The sequence below is a fragment of the Terrapene carolina genome, unplaced genomic scaffold (genome assembly GCF_002925995.2).
Source record: "Terrapene carolina triunguis isolate 2854851 unplaced genomic scaffold, T_m_triunguis-2.0 Scaffold84, whole genome shotgun sequence".
Taxonomy (NCBI): domain Eukaryota; kingdom Metazoa; phylum Chordata; order Testudines; family Emydidae; genus Terrapene; species Terrapene triunguis.
This window is the reverse complement of record NW_020664435.1, coordinates 3,853,784-3,871,502: the sequence shown is the minus strand read 5'-3', so window position 1 is coordinate 3,871,502 and position 17,719 is coordinate 3,853,784. Positions and strand designations below refer to the sequence as shown.

The 17,719-nt window shown below is 39.9% G+C and overlaps 1 protein-coding gene across 2 annotated transcripts in view; it reads left to right on the top strand.

The window, feature by feature from the left end:
• Positions 1 to 17,719, top strand: part of RBMS3 (RNA binding motif single stranded interacting protein 3) — a 557,223-nt gene that overhangs the window by 472,813 nt on the left and 66,691 nt on the right. For both annotated transcript variants that reach the window (XM_026649362.2, XM_026649363.2), the window contains 2 exons: positions 8,543 to 8,639; positions 10,568 to 10,618. In XM_026649362.2, coding sequence (XP_026505147.1) covers positions 8,543 to 8,639; positions 10,568 to 10,618 — 148 coding nt within the window. The remainder of the gene's footprint in view (positions 1 to 8,542; positions 8,640 to 10,567; positions 10,619 to 17,719) is intronic.

Genomic DNA, 17,719 nt, shown 5'->3' with positions numbered 1-17,719 from the left:
TCGCTTCCTGCAGTGAAACTCATTCAGAAGCAAATTCATCCAATAATCATTGTATATGCTCTGTCAATGTGCACTGGCAAGTACATTCCATATTTTTCATTTTTGTTTTTATTCTCTGTTGTGTGTAATATCGACTCAAACAAGAAGTTTCTTTTCCTAATAGTTTCCATCTCCATTTGGCAAACACTGTTTTCCCCCCATTATTGCCTTCATTTTAGTTAAAATAATTATTGAGAATGCCAGCATGGCTTGTGTAATAAGATTGTTACTTAATCTGAGTTCCTTCTGCTAGCTGGATGCCTGTCACAGCATTGCCTGAACAAAAAGGCTGAAGACAAAGCCTTAGATTAGGTTTTGAGCAAAAGAGATTCAGGCCAGACTTATAAACTACGCTGACCTTCATTTTTCACCCACAACTTCCTGAGACAAATAATTGAAGGTGCAATTTTTGAAATGTTCCTGCATACTTCAATCATTAACTATCTGACCACCTGATTACACCTTCCATTACTTGTTGGGCTTAAAATTTCCAGCCAGATGATGATGGTTTTAAAATAGGATGTGTTTTGGGTCTAAAATATTTCGCAGTGCCTGTTTAACCAAAGGGATGTTGATTGTAATAATTGCTTTCTACATTATCATCAGTTAAAAGTGTGGGAAATTGGTGAGTCTTGGTAGACCTCACTAAATTCCATACAAGCACTTTAGTGACTATCATCTTGGATCTCCTGCCCATGAAGGGAAAAAGATATGAAACATTAGAAACTCTTGTTTTGTTTTTCAGTATCTCTTAGAGCATAGTTTAAATGTTTAAAAACAAACATTCCAAGTATTTGAAAACAAATGAATGATAATAATTAATACTTTTCAACTTCACTCGACTTTACAAATGACATCCCTCTGAGGTAGATTTTCATTTTGGGGATGAAGATGATAAGGCAGAGCAATAAAGTGACTTACCCAAGACCCCAAAGGGAGTTTTGTCAGAACCCTGATTTGAACTCTGGTGTTCTTTAGTTCTGGTGGAACCTGTGTGGAAATCTCTTTCTTTCTTGAACAAATCCATTTCTTTCCTGAACTGTTCTCTGTGGTCCTGTGCACTTTTCAGCTGGTAGCACCCTGTTGGCCATGTTTGAAATGAAATCATCAAAGTTCATAATCCAGCAGTGTATTATCAAAACAATTAGTTTTTAATTAAAAATAATTCCTATGTATCAGTGACATGAACATAATGGGAATTGTAATTTCAATGACTCAAAGTGACTAACATATTTAATTCTGTGATGATCTGTAAAATTCAGTCTTGTTATAGTGAAAGTTATTTCAAATCCACACATTATTTGTATCACAGAGGACCCAATACCATTCAGGCATTTGGATTGCTCAGTTGCTTGAAGATGTTGCTTTTTGGGGGCGGGGGGGGGGGGAAATGTGTTCTGCAATGCAGTGTCCAATGGAAAATTCCAATTTTTCTATTTTTAAAATGTTCTTTTATTTGAAAAATATAAAATAAATAACAATATAGGGCTTCTTTATCATATATTAACAATTGACTCCTGCTCTTGACCTTTCTTTTTTTCTAGAGGGTCATTACATTTTCAATTTGATTAACATAAAAAGGTCTCACTCAAAATGATCACATGGCAATATTCTGATTGAGTGAAGTGTCATCAGAAGCACTTATTAATATGTAGAAAACCATAGCTGACCCACAGTGAATTATATTGTAGGCATTCCATCTTTGGTTACTGGACACATCATAAAAATAAGAGGTCTCTACTGTCACCTTAATAACATCACTACCCCTTGATTCAATGATTTCTTTTTAACGCCCCCACAATTCATCTATTAGTCTCTGTACATCATATGGATGCAATTCTGTATCATTTTTCGCATGCATACTTGCATATTTGATGGTATGTATTTTGTTGCATTGCTGTCATGGGTAAGTGCAATGAAAAACTAGCTAATGGGATTTGTGCCTGCTTAAGTGTGGGAGCACCTTGATGTTTGGCTGGCAAAGTGAACAAATATGATTCAATATGTTCAGGTATGATGGACTGAATCACACACTGTATTTTAGCACAATTGTTCAGGTAGTGAGTATTCTTGTTGTGTAATTCTTTAGCAATATTGGGAGATGAGCAGCTAAAGTCTGAACATCAAGTTGAGAATATACTTCTGTACTTGCAAAAGCAAGACATACTTGTGCTTGTAGCAAGATTGGGCAGGCCTATTCATGGGACCCATGGAGCTCTGCACAAAGCTGGTAAAATCCAGCTGACTTATTTGAGAGGTGTGGCTTATTAACTCCACCTGGCTTACAACAGAGGTGGAGTGGCTTTCAAAGGAGAGGCAACAGGAGCATGAGGACAGGGGAGGGAAAACCTAGGGACAGCCAAGCTCAAGGAGGAAGCCTAGGATGAGATTTGAGTTACTGATAAAACTAACCCCTAAGAAGGTTGACTGTACCTGTTAGCAAGTCTTAACTCCACGCAGGATATGAGGAAGGTGGGAGTGGCTGTCTAGAGAGAGGCAGCTAGGACAGAGGTGGCCCTGGAAAAGCTCATGGAGGAGCTGGAGTTTATGTTATGGTATTGTTCTTGAGGTCTCAACAGAGCCAAACCTTAAGGAACGGGGTGAGTCTGGACACTAACTCAGGGTCTGTGTGTTCTCCTGATGACAAAAATGGGATTCAGTCCAATCACTGTGTACTGTCAGTTTTATTACTGTATGATTGTATATTTTCTTTTAACGTCCATAGCAGAAGTAAAAAAAGGGACGTTTTCAACAACAACAAAACTAAGTTATTTCCCCGACAAAGTAATGGATCATTCTCTTTTGAGACTATTAAGTTATAGGGCTTGATTCTCCATTCCATTACACTGTTTTTATGCCAATGGAACTCCATTAAAATCAATGGAGTTACACCAGCATAAAACTGGTGTAATGGAGTGGAGACTCAGGCCCTTAGTGTACCATAACAATGCAATATGAACATCTGAAGTACCCATCACAGCACACTGTGCTGCAGAAGCTCTATTCCTTGCTCAATCTCTCTCTGCCTTTTCTGTCTTGTAATCAGGCTTTCTTGAACTGCATTTATAAAGGCACTTGGATTTTATTTCAGGGAGCAAGTAGGTAGTGCTACCTTATCAGTGTTACAATTCATTATATTACTATTAGTTGTTTAATACACTTGTACAAGAGAATACAAAAGTCTTCTATTTGCATTGTAAACATACTCATTTAAAATGTTGCTGAGGTTTTAGTCCTGTTTTGAGTGTAAGATTGCAGTGTACTGTATCAGTTTAATATTGATAGCTGGGGGACTATACTATGGATTTGCAGAGCAATGGGCTCAATACTCAGAGGTGTTTTCCATCTCTGACAGCTGACTCTGTGGCTTATTGCAATGGAAACTTGCTGCTGTGATAATGCTTGGTAATACTCTGACATTATGTTAGCCCCAGGATGCTATTCATGAATCTGACTTTTTCAGTACTGCCTATGGACATGAGGCATGAGCAAATGGTGTTTATTTCTGTGCAAATAAGGTTTGCCATTGTGCATATTTTATGCAAAAGGTTGCACATTCTCCGATAGGATAATAACCATATTGACATTCTTAGCAGTGTTTTACAAAGAGTCAAATCTCCCAATCTAGCTTGCTTTTTTGATGAAGGAGTGAAATATGTGAACTATTAGACAACAAAAACTTTCCTCGGAGCACCGCCTGTCCTATGTGCTAGATATCTGATATCCCCTTATCGTGAACACGGTTCTATTAAGGTGATTTATAAATCTCTCCTTATAAACTTTTCCTATGGCAATGGGAGCTGTGTGAATGTATCCCAGAGCAGACTTTTACCTGTAACGAGGTATGAATGTGTTTCTCTGTGCACGTAATATCCACATACAAAAGATCCTTTTTTTTTTTTAATGAAAGAGCAGCCTCCACTTTGCAGGTGCAGTTTGCAACTGCAAAATTTGCACCTGCATTGTTGCACTTGTTTTTGAGTTGGAGATATGTGCACCTATAGCAACTTGATTGCAGGTGGAGGGGCAAGTAATTTTGATTTGCACCTGCAAATGATTTTGTGTGTGCAAATTGCACCTGCAGAAAGAGAGGCTAAGCCTCAGGCTTTGAGAATGCACGTATATAGGTCATAACATATAGGTCGATTACCTCCAAATCTACAATTCTGGTAAAGTACTGTGCTTTCCAGTGCCAGTGAATTTGGGGAGCAAATTCAGTGGTGAGTCTAGAGGGCCAAAAAGGAGTCAAAGCTGGTGTCACTTCTGCCAGTTCTGCTGTCAGAGTAGGCTGCTCTTTACATTTCACTCCTACCCTTTCTTTGGGATCCACAGCATGTATGTTACACAAGTTTAGACTCCTTTACACATCAGTGAATGAGTGTAAGGGAGTTTGGGTGGGATGTTTGTGAGGTGCCTCTAAGGCTACGTCTTCACTACCCGCCGATCCGGCGGGTAGCAATCGGTTTATCGGGGATCGACTTACCGCGTCTCGTGAGGACGCGGTAAAATCGATCCCTGATCGCTCTGCCGTCGACTCCGGAAATCCACCTCGACAAGAGGTGGCAGCGGAGTCGGCGGCAGCGCGGCAGCGGTCGGCTTTCCCCCGTCCTCACCACCAGGTAAGCCGACCTAAAATACGCAACTTCAGCTATGGTATTCACGTAGCTGAAGTTGCGTATCTTAGGTCGGAACCCCGCTGTAGTGTAGACCTAGCCTAAGAGAGGCAGCACACTACTCACAGCACAGGGAAAGAGGTGTCTAATGTGGCTTTAAATTACCTCCCAGTTCTGGGCTGCTGCAACAGGGAACTGTCTAATCTATGGCACCCCAAGCCAACCTACCTTTGGGCAGCAATGCCATTGAGCATTGCCATTGTCCACTGTGCCCTCATGACCTCCAGCTTCTGGTTCTGCCCCCAGCATACCGTCTACACCTGGACTTGCAGAGGGGGCTTCGGAAGACATCTTGCAGCTGACTTGCTCAATTCCTTCACTGAGGGAATTCTCCCCGAGAAGGATGAGGCTTTTCCACCCCTTTCCGCTGCAGAGTATGGCCCAGTGTCATTAAAATTACAGTACAACTGTAGGCTTGTTTTTCCTATTAAGTTGTTTGTTCTGTCAGAATTCTCTCCTTTCTTTTCCGTGGTGCCCTGGTGTGGATGCGTTAGGAATGTCTCTGACTGCCCTGATAATTTGTTTTAAATGATACCTGTTTGAAAGCATTCCAGACCATGACAGATAAATGGCATTGGCAGGGGAGTTGAGAGGCATATACTTTTCACATTACCCGAGTGTGTATTCCAAAAGCTTATATAATAGTCACATAGCTGCCGCTCTAAGCTAAAAATGAAATGGTTAGCTGTCTATAGAGTTATTGGCTTAAGCAGGGAATCAGCATTAGGGGATCAAATAGGACGTGGTTTCTCTCCTCAACTGTCTTCCACCTGATAGCTCTTACCTTGAGTGGCAGTATTTTAACTTCCTAGAGAGTGAAATAACATTCCATATTTGATGGATAGGATTAGAACAGTAAGAACCAAAATGCATTATTTTCTTGAAAGGGTTCCCCCTTTACAGTATCTCTTTACTTGCGAGGTTTATTTATATTTCTATTGTGCAGTTCCCCGTGGAGTTTCCTGTAAATTCTGCCATTTTCGTTTATGGTCTACAGCTTGCCTCGGTACATTTGCTAAAAAATAGCATGGCCAAAGTGAAATCTGATTAGCCATTGACTGGGAACAGATCACTTGTGGTCAGCAGAGCATTCTAACAGGACTAGGAAAAACATATGCGTTGTGCTAATGTCACAGGTAAATGTATTCAAAAAATTCTTTGGTTTTAAATAACAGCGTCTGTTCAGTCCCTGCTGAACAACAATGTAACAAAAAAGGCATCTCTCTTTTCCTTCATTATCTCATAAATAGGATACATGCAAAATGTTATATGGAGACATTTTAAAAACAGCTGTCTGGGCAGCACTCTCCGGCGATATAGACATTCTTAAAAATGGCAATTTATTGCTATGTTTTTTCCAGAGTTCAGCCTGCTGCCCTTGCTAATTTAAAATCTTAACCGTTTTCAGTATTTCAAATAATTTCTTTTCTCTTCTCCCCTGTTCTCTTTGGACATTTTCTTCCAATGTTCAAAGAAGGGAGCCTGCTTTTCCCAGCCTACCTGTTTCTCCTGATTCAGTGATTTATTTTACTCCTCATCCAGAATCTGCTACATTAAATAGACTGTATTTATTAAATTATTAAATTTTTATTTATTAATTATAAATTATAAATAAAAAAAATAAAAAAAAAATAATTAATTAAATTAAAGTATTAAATCCTGATTTGTCAAAGTGATCGTTAAGCAGTGTACTAGTGTAAAAAAATGATAATGTTTTGTTGCATGGCTCTTGTGGAAGGCTACTGTTAATTTCCTTTCCTCAGAGTGGGGGAGATGTCATAGGAAGGGGAAGAATACATTCTAATTCACCCCTCTGCAGAAAGCGTCTCTGCAAAATCCTATGCACCACTTCTACCCAGTGCATGCCTCAAGTGATGTGCTTGACATAGAAATAAAAACAATAAAATAAATCAGAGGTTGAGATTTCCAGAGCTGTCTACGGGAGTTAGAGACTAGACAAGGTGGGTGAGGTTAATATCTTTTATTGGACCAACTTCTGTTGGTGAGAGCGACACGCTTTCGAGCTACACAGAGCTCCTCAAGTCTGGGAAAGATACTCCGAGCATCCCAGCTAAATGCAAGGAAGAACAGATTGCTTAGCAAAAGTAGTTAAAGACAAAAGCAACCCGACACATGTGGGTGAACGCTTTTCACAAAGCGATCACTCTATGTCTGACCTATCAGTCCTCATCCTCGAAGGAAACCTGCACAACACTTTCAAAAGACAAGCCTGGGAGTCAGAGACGACTCGTGCCTGCTGATAGTGAGGAGCACAACGTAAAGGGGGGGCATGTGACCACCCCATGCGTTGCCTCTGGGAGGAACCTTCCAGCCCCACCTCCCTGGGGCAGGGCAGCCAATCCCATCGGCTCCTGGGGGGGGGTGCACAGGAGCAGGGAGCATGTGCCTCGGGTGGGGACCGTGGCTGGCCCTGGCCTGAGGAGACCGACAGTGTCTCCCCAGAGCTCCGGCATCCTCACAGATACTTCAGCAGGGGTATCCTAACTCAGGCTGAGCAGAGGGACTCTGCTCCCAGCGCCTTCCCCAGCAACCCTGGTTGGGGGCAAAGGGGGCAGGATGGAACCACTTCTCGCACCAGTTGAGGGTGGGCGCTCAAGGTCACTGACTCTGTGCAGCGCAGTGGCTGTCTGCGAGAGAGGCCAGCTGGGGACGCAGTAGTGGCCCCCCCCCCGCTCCCTGCCTGAGCCAGGCTGCCGGGGACAGGGGACGAGCAAGCCAGAGCCCCTCAATCCTTGGCACATTTCTGGCTTGCTCCCCCGCCAGCAGGCTGAGCAGAGCAAGCCCTGCAAGGGAAGCTCGGCACTCACCGAAATCTGAGGGGGCGCTAGACCCCACATGCTCCCACCCACGTGTCACCTGTGCTGGGAACTTAAATTGATAACTCTGCTAGACACTAGAAATCATTTATTGAACAGAGACACTGGATTTATGGCTTATTACAACAATGTGTAACCCACTAACCCTCTCATTTTGTCTATAACTGCAGAGGTGTTAATCAGCCACTTTATCTTGAATATGTGCTAATTACTTACACTGAACAATCTGTTCCACCTTGCATTTAGCTGTGATGCTAGGGGTACCTTTCCCAGGTCTGAAGAAGAGCTTTGTGTGGCTGGAAAGCTTGTCTCTCTCACTAACAAATGTTGGTCCAATAAAATATATCACCTCACCCATCTTGTTTCTCTAATATCCTGGGACTGATACCGCTACAACTATACCGCATACAACTAGGGAAGTTAGACACATACCTTTGAATAATTTCAATGGAAGAGATGCATTTTCCACTTCTAGATTGATATGAAAATCTTAACCAGTGTGTCCAGTAACTGCAGCTATCCCGTAATAAGCAAACTGAGGGAATATGCATAGAATATATTATCGTCAACACTGAACTATTCAGATCTGAGAAAAAATAGTTACCGTATGCATAAATGAGATGAATATCAGTGTCTTTGATATGGTCCAAGAAGTTTTCCTAGACTAGATTGTACTCTGGAAAATCAACCACCTTTGCATTTCAAATAGCTGCTTTCTCCATTTCTGAAGGAGAGTTTTCCAAAGTTCTATGCTTCTTAATGCTTTCTGTAGGTGTAGAAGAAAAAATGATGTCTTATGCAAATGATCTTGATAGTGAAATTGAGGGGGAGGGAGAAAACCGACAAAATTCATAGAGCCACATCATCCTTTTTTATTATTGTTTTGGAGAGAAAAAGATATAATTGTCTTTGCCCAGTGGTGGCAGTGGATCAGTTAAGTGGAGTCTGGCCATCAAGAGCCTCAAGAATCTTCCTTTTGTTTTCTGTTTGCAGATTTTATTCCTCACCGTACAGTATTGCAACAAACCGCATGATTCCACAGACATCTATCACGCCATTCATTGCTGCTTCCCCTGTCTCTACATATCAGGTATGTCAGATTTGCATGCATCTCAGTATGTACCCCCACTCGACAATTATGTTTTGGATGTGGACAAAGACAAAACGTATACAGCAGAAAATTGTGTGTGCCTGCATGCTTTACTCATGCTTTAAACCAAGGCTTTTTTAGTAGCACTCAAGTTCTACTTAGTGTAGGGCAGGGGTCGGCAACCTCTGGCACATGCCACTTCCCGCAGCCCCCATTGGCCTGGAGCCACAATCGGCCGAACCTGTGGACGTGGCAGGTAAACAAACTGGCCCGGCTTGCCAGGGTGCTTACCTGAGGTTGCCGACCCCTGGTGTAGGGTATCAAGCATTTTCTGGATTCATTACACTAAGTAATAAACGCCACCATGCTTTTGTCCTATTTCAATCAGTTTTTCAAGTGCTCAGCATTTTGCTTCATTTCCAGTTGACACTAGCAAAAGTTTGTCATGCTTAATGAGATGTTTGGTCATTATGGCTTCTTTCCATTGGCCAAATTTTAGAGAATGCACCTTTTTAGTCATTTAGTTTGTCTTCATCATGTTTTGACCTTTTGCTTTCAGCTGTACTTCCCTCAATGACCTTCATTAACAACACACATTCCTCTTGAGTAGCACCCTGCAAAGCAAGACATTGGGGGAACACAGTTTTTATAGATGTCTTCAGGCTCCCATCCATTGTGTATTTTGGAGTTTCTGTTCTCACCAACTCCTCCCAGTCTTCCCAAAATAATTTTAATGTCCAGGTCTCCTTTTTCTATATCAAGTTTCCATTGTGAAATCCTTGTTGTGGCAGGATGGCTTTTCTGAGGTGATGTCAAAACATTGCTGCATAGATTTATTTGCAGGTGATATTTTTGGAGTGAAACACCTCCAATATATAGCTAATCATTATTGATTTGAGGAGCAAAAGTGCTGAGTTTTTCCCACATTATAGTGAGGAACACTTTTGTCAGGCCATCAGAGTTGAAACCATGCACAAAATGTATCCCTAAAACTTACCAAGATAGATAATTTTCATTGTTATTTGGGGTTGTTTTCTTTAAATATTTATGGTTGAATTTAATGGTCATGAAAGTGGGAAACTTATGGCACTTACTTTAACCAGGTACAGTGCAAGTGTTATGTGCTCTTTCCCATACCAGTCAGTTCCAACCTGTAGCCTCGCTGCTCTTCCAGTCCTGGTGCCTGCTTCAGAAAATTCCACCAGACTTGCAAAACTACATTTGGGGTTTTTGTTGTTGTTGTTGTTGTTGTTGAAGTTTTTTTTAATATGAAGAAAATGTCTGCAGGATACTACCACTTCGTTGAGATACCAACATTATTTTAGTTTGTATAGGAAGGGAGATTGAAAATCAGATCTCCAGAGGTAAAATTAATTAAACCTCACTCTACTCCACAACTCGGAATTCTTAAGCTTGAAGTGTATGTAAAATTTTTCACCGAGATAACTTCCAAATGGCAGCACAAAGGGTAAAAATTTCAAAATCTCTTAAATGGCCTAGCATCCCTTTCCCAAGCTTTGAATGAGACTTTTAAAATTACTTTCTGAGGTACATAAGTCACTTTTGAAATGAGGACTTAAACACGATGGCACTAAAGAGCTTTTGAAAATTTTACTTAAAGTTTGAGCCAACTGTACCGTCTATTGGATAACACACTTCATTGGATAAAACAGGGGAGCATAGACAGTGTGCTGTCCTTCAGACTCCTGAACATGGCAGAAACATTACTGAATGGGATCTGAAAGTTTCTATGCCAATAGGATTACAAGACATAAATGAATTTTGTCTCCCTGTAGGTTCTTCCTGAAATTAGCTCACTATTAGTTGTTATTGTGACAAGTGAAAAGGATGCTTGCAACTGAATTCACTGAGAAAAGAAATCTCTATTTAAAACTGTTTTGTGCTAATGAAAGTTGTTTGATATGCAGGTCCAGAGTACTTCGTGGATGCCTCATCCGCCATACGTTATGCAACCAACAGTAAGTGGATATTTCCTCACATCCAACTAAACCTGTATGTAGCAGATTCCTATCTCTGCTGGGCAGCACTAGATCATTGGAAAAGTTATAAGAGCGACCAGCTGCCTCATTAGATGAGAATCTTTTGTCATGCATGTCAAGAACTCGCTTCTTAAAGGAATAATATGTGTATTCAGTATAAAGAGGAAGATGGGATCATATATTGTCTAGTTTTGTTGATTATATTAAGGGAATAAAAAACCCTTGAGTGTAACCTCTGAATCATTACTTTACAGACTGTGAAATAACTGCAGTCTTGGATATTTTGAGTTGCTTGGATGAACACATCTGCTACCTTTCCCCTATGTTTATCCATTCAAAAAATCCTTTCTAACTGACATATATACTTGAAAGGATCCTCACTGCATCACTAACGTATTCCAAACACTGCAAGAGGTAAAGCACAGCTGTCTCAGGGCTTGTCTACACTACCGCGGTAGTTCGACGGCTGGCAATCGAACTTCCGGGTTCGATTTATCGCGTCTGGTGTGGACGCGATAATTCGAACCAGGAAGTGCTCGCCGTCGACTGCGGTACTCCACGTCAGCGAGAGGAGTACCGCGGAGTCGACGGGGGAGCCTGCCTGCCGTGTGTGGACCGCGTCTGAACCGCGGTAAATTCGAACTAAGGTATGTCGACTTCAGCTACGTTATTCACGTAGCTGAAGTTGCGTACCTTAGATCGAATTGGGGTGTTAGTGTAGACCAGGCCTTAGATTCTCTGCAGAATTTGGGTCTACTCTCTGACTTGATCAGTCAACTCATATTTTTTCTGTCTTGGAAAGTTTGCTTAATCAAATACAGTAAAGCACTCAAAACAGCACTCAAATACATGTAGCATCATTCATTAAAAATAAGTAGTACTGCAAGTTTAGTTTCGCTCACAAAGTACTTTTGACAGTGTTGTTTAAATGCCAGCGAAGTATTAGACGGATTCAAGACACTGAATACATTTGTACAGATTGTCTGAATTGTGGAGTGCTTTGTTTGTTTGTTTGTTTGTGTTGTATTTGGCCAACTTATCGGATATGGATTGACGTGAAACTGTTGCTTATTCACATTCAAATATTTATTCCACATCAACACATTTTGAGTAATTGATTTAGCATGAGGAGAGAAAATGTAACGTGAAGGTGCAGAGCATCAGATTTTTACAATATCTGTGTTTTCCCACTTGTGGAAGTATTTTGACATTATTATAATAGTTTAATTTATGTGGTGCCTATCTGCTGAAGTATGATATCTTGGGAGTGAATTTCTCTGTCCATGAAATTTGAGTAGCTGCTTTCACTAGCTAGAGTTAGGCATATAGTAGTATGGATATAATTATCTTACCTGTGGACCAAAATCCTGATTTGAAACACCCTTGCTCATTCACCATTATTGCTCTCCTGAGCAGAGTCTTACAGATTTTTCAAGCTGTGCAGTGGTCTGATCATGTGATCAAATGCCTATTCAACGCTCAATTGAAACAACCAAGTTTATTTCACTTGCTTCCAAATCTAGATGCAAATCCATGTCTCCTTGGAGAAAGAGAGCACATAAAGCTCCCTACATCCAACAGTAGGGAGGCGTGTTCTAGTTTTTATAAGCACAATGAAATCTGTTCTCTAACTCTTCAGACATAACTGCAGAGCATAAGAAATGGTAGAGTCCCGCACATTGGTGAAGACAAGTAACTGTTTTCTAACCTGTGAAAAACCAACAATCTCTGTAAAATACACAGGATTTACAGAGAAAATCCAAGCACTTCACTGTTCCGGTTTGAGATCTTTTGTTCCATATGACCACTTGGCTATTATTATAAAACACAGAAACTTCATTATGAAGCAGTTAGGGTTGCTACACCCAAAATATGCCTGACACACACCCACAAAAGGAAGGAAGTGAAAAATTAATCCACTTAACTACATACCATCTGCTCTACCGCACCTACACACACATCTTAATATCACCACAACTACCATACACCATGGACCTTTACTCTGCCTTGTTTTTACTCTTCAGCACACACTCTTTTAGCAGATTATTTTTCCCCCGACATTAGTAGTTGTAGGTGTTTGGTTGTGTTGGGAGAGGGTAGTTTTATAAATGGGTCTGTTCAGTAGAGTGATTAAAGAGGTAAAGGAAGGCTGGCATCCCAAGAGAGGCAGAGTTAAGTCTGTGGTACACTGTCTATCATGTAGGGTAGTTGTGGCCATAGTAAGGTGTGTGCTTGCGGGTAAAGGAGTAGAGGGTATGTAGGTAATTGACTTAACTTTTCATTTCCCATGACTAATGACTTCACACACTTTTTTTTTTTTGTGCATACACTTCTTAGGTGGGTTTTTTTTAATGTTTAATCTGGGGCAGGCATTAGATAAGGGGGAGATAGACAAATTGGTCGAAGTGCAGCGGGATATCAGTCAGCAATGAAATGTAGGACTGCCAAGGAAAATTTTCACCCAAATCCAATGGCTTAATTATTAAAAATTTATTATGAGAAACCAAACACTACATAGACAATTCAAAGAGCATAAAGATTAACAGCCTCTAAAATGTCACACCAATTGGCAACCTACATTAATAAAAAAACAGGAATTTATGCCCTACTTTAAGCCCACCATAGTTGCAACTCTGACTATGGAGTCTCTGCCAGGCACCTCCAGAAAGTTAAAAACAACAAAATGGAGAACATCTGACTAAGTTAGGATTTCAAATTCTCCAGTGAGTTATTGAAACTGTTGGCTTTCCGATCCAATTAGCTATTTGTCTCACCTCTTTCGTTTAGTATGTGACTTTATCTAAAATGTCACTATTTTACTTGATAGCATTTTACAAGATGACTGATTACAGTGTGTGTGTACTCTATGTGGCTGTATAATGTCACATTAGAAGCCAGTGGTGATAAAATTTTACATTCCCCTTGCTACAAAATTTAGGAACATTTTGTTAAGGCTGTATTATTCTTTGTGAGCAAACATAAACTCTTTTAAGGAGAGTAATGTTTGAGTTACTTCTAATGCTGATGGTTAATGCTTTTTGTTTATTATGAATATTCAGTAAATGATGTCACTGGATGATTACTTTTTCATTCTCAGAAGAAAGTTCAGATTTAACATGCTATTTATATTTAAACACTATGTAGTGCTCTTCATGATAGAAGAGCCAGGACTCTGTTGTAGTGAAGACAAAGGAGATTCTTTATTCGGGATGCTATACGCACACACGCAGACAACCCAGCTTTCTCCCAGGTTCTCAAGCTCACAGACTGAAGGAAACAGCTGTGCTGCACAGTGTAACAACCCAAAGAATATCTGGCTGCAACAGAGAGATCATGGAATGGATTGTTGACTACGTGCAATGCTGGCCAACTATTTATGTGGAAAAATGCCAGGAATGTATTTCCAGTCATTACTGACCAAATAAGAGTAAAGTCTGACTTTACTTTGAAGGATAATGGGTAGAAATATTATTTTGGATGTTATACATAAATTCTATTAACTGTGTAGTTAGCTGCATGGAAATGAATATAAAATGGATTCAACCACTTTTGTTGATTTAGAATAATTAGCACAAATAATATTCTCATGCTGGCAAAATGAAGTCATGCCAAAGAAATACCCACATCTGTGTACCCCAAAAGCCACTTGAACTTGCAAACTGGAGATCTGCACGTGCTTTAGAAAATGAGATTTGGGCTCCTGAATCAATTAGGTACTTTTAAAATGTTTACCCGGAGGATCTTTTGACTCATGCCCTTTTTAAATTTTTACCCTATGTAAATGTAATCTTCTCAATTAGATGGCTGAGCTGGCTGCACTATAGTCAACAAACAAACAAATCTCCAAATATTCAAGCTGTATTATTTTGTCCCCTTTCCTGTATGTCCTACCTACGTTTACCAACTCTGGAGGAAAACAAGCTCTGATAGCATTGTGACAAGGTGATATTGGAGTTCTCTTGACACAACATTTAATTAATTCATCCCAGAAACTGAGTTCTGTTTGATCAAGCACAAATTTCTTCTTAATCTGTTCACCCATCCCTGTCAGGAAAAATCATATACTCCATTGCTGCCTTGGAATAAGGGTTGAGGGAGAGAGATGGCAGAGTCCAGATATGAATGAAAAGTGAATTATCCTGTGGATTTAGAGACTTTGCCATATTAGCATGTTTTTGTTGTATGATACCCTGCTATCCTTGAACGCTCTATGGTGGCTCATCGAAAACTTTGAAAAACATTCTATTTAAAGACAATTCAGAGAGAGAGAGAGATCTTACGTGTTTCTTTTAATTATCCAATTTTTATGATCAGAATATTTGTTTTTAAAAGTTCATGTATTCTTATTACTTGTTCTTCACGAAGGGCCCAATTGGTATGGAACCAGCATAAATACCATACACATACATTATCTGTGTATGCATCTGTTTTTGCATTCGAGACCCCTCATGTGTGCATGGAAAGCTAATAATTAGGGCCAAGTCTGCTTTATAGATTCTATACAGTAGCTGCCGAGAGGATTGACCAATGGAAACAAGCATCATACCGGGATGGGAGGAAAGCACAGCAGCACACAGGGTATGTCTACTTTCCAGTCGGAGGTGCAATTGCAACTTGGGTAGGCATAACCATGCTAGCTTTAATCTAGCTAGTGCAGTTACAAATAGCAGTGAGGATGTGACAGCATGGGATAGCAATGCAAATATGTACACAGGGATCCAGGCAGCTTGTACAGCTTACAGTGAACCCTGTGATGCCACGTCTACACTGCTATACTAACTAGAGTATATCTAGTTCAGGTGTGTCTACCCAAGCTGCAATCACACTTCCTGTTGCAATAAGACATACACCCAAGGAAAGCCACTCATGTAGGATGGTTTCCATTCTGATGATGCATTTCCAGTAGACGCCCTGGATACGTGAGTTTTGAAGGACTTGTCTCGTATCCAGCCACAAGCCCCCAATCCCTTCTGCCAAGAAAGGAGAGTATCCCAATACTCCATAAAGTAATCTTACTGATTTTTCAGTCCCTCTTGCCTTGTCCCATGGGAGAGGTAATCTGGCTTTCATTTTTTAAACTCAGTCCTTACTCAGGCAAAACTCCCATTTCAACAAGAATTTATCCTGAGTAAAGACTTCAGGATTTTGTCTTTTGATTGCAGTATACAAATATTGAGTAAAATATACACACACTCCTGAGAAAACAGATCATTTTTCATTTTCTCACCAGCAACTTTGTTGTTTTGGGTAATGCCCAAAATCCCACAGTAGTCTGGCAGTGTTTTGATTCCTACTTCCTTGAACAAAGAAAGTTTAGTTCCTTGTACATGTTCATTAATAGCTCAGAAAACTATATTTTCTTGACCTCACATTTGTTGCTCTTTTTAGTAAGTTGAACCAGGAGTACATTGTTTGTTAGCATGTCTGAATGTAAAGAAACAAAGTGTGTCCTCTGTAGGCCATTTGTGTTCTATGTATGTGATAGTTCAGCTACATGATAGGAAAAATAAACAGGAAACAATCCTTAGAAATTGAAATCTCCAGCTATTCTTTTAACGTTTAGTTGTGTGTTCTTGAACGTGAACTTACTTGAACTTAGAAGGCTAAGGAGGTTAGAGATTGAAATGACTAACCAGACACCAGTGCCAAAGCTCTACTGAACAGTTTTAATTCCAGTGTTTCCCGAGGCAGAAAATCAAGGACTGCCAATTCTATAACTCTGATAATCAAGGCAGTAATTGGCAACGTTCCTTTGGGACTAGCATGGGGTCATGTCTCCCTGCCCCTCACCCAATACTGTGTCCATATATAGAAATTGTCTCCAGACTACCCGTGCATAACCACAAACTGAGTGTGCATTTACAGAATCTATCTAATCTCAGGTTTTAGTGCCAATCAACATAGTACTGAAGCTCAGAACAATGACTCCTATAGATAGGGTAAAGGTAGAAAAGCAAGACATTTCATCCAAGTCTATATCTCAAAAAGAAGACATGGGTGTAAGCAGTTCATCCATGTCACATATGAAGTGCAAGGGTGGGGGCTTGAATAATGTATCATTGATTAATCAACTCTTATCTGAAATAATATAAAACAAAATATAGCTGCAATAGTTTTTGATGATGTCAGCCAAGCATCCCCTCTCGAATCCTTTTAGACACTCTGCTAAAGCCCCCTTGTGTAACTGAATGTCTTTGTGACGTAAGCAAGATGTAAAAGCTTCTTCTGGAAACCTATGCACTGACATACAGTCAGTGAACAGAAGAGCCACATAGTGCTTCCCCAAGACAAAGCCTTGTGTTTTGCTATTTATTCTTATCCCTAAGAAGACTTAATTGCTTAGCTTAGCTTTTTTGACCTATCTATTTTGCAATAAATTTAAATTAATGGGAAAATACAGATACGCATACAACATATATGTGTATATGCATTTTTGAGTTCAGATCTAGAAACTTGACTAGAAAAGATATTTGAAGAACCAGACTGACATTAAACTTGAAAGGACACTCATGAGATTTTGGATCCAGGAATTTCTATTTTAGGATAAATAATGTCCATGGAGTATTGATTTCTATTTAACAGAAGAGAAGCAATCTTAATCATCAGCCTCAGGCTTTCAAGAATAGTTTTAACACAACTGTTTCAAAGGAGCAGAATATATCAAAGGGTGTTTATTTTTTAAAGCTTTTTATTAATCAATAGTTTTCTTCAGAAGAATGTAAAGTATAGTATATGTAATTTTTTCGGTGAAATTTCTCATTTTGTGGGTGGAGAAAGATGAAATGGTACTTTTTGAAGTTCTTCATGGGTTTAGAATATTAGAATTAATCCTGGGATAGTGGATTAATGAGCAAATGGAAGACAATGTGATCAATAGAGTGATAAATTACATAGACGTGATATAAATTTATCACATTTTCCTTCAGTTCATCACATCATTGATTTGCATTATGTATCTTATTGTGGATGTATGTCTGTGGAGGTGATTTTATAAATTGGAGAAGCATGTGATATGTTTATGTTGTATTAGGGTTACCATAATCCAGCAAGCAAAAAAGAGGACGGGAGGAGCCCCGCCCC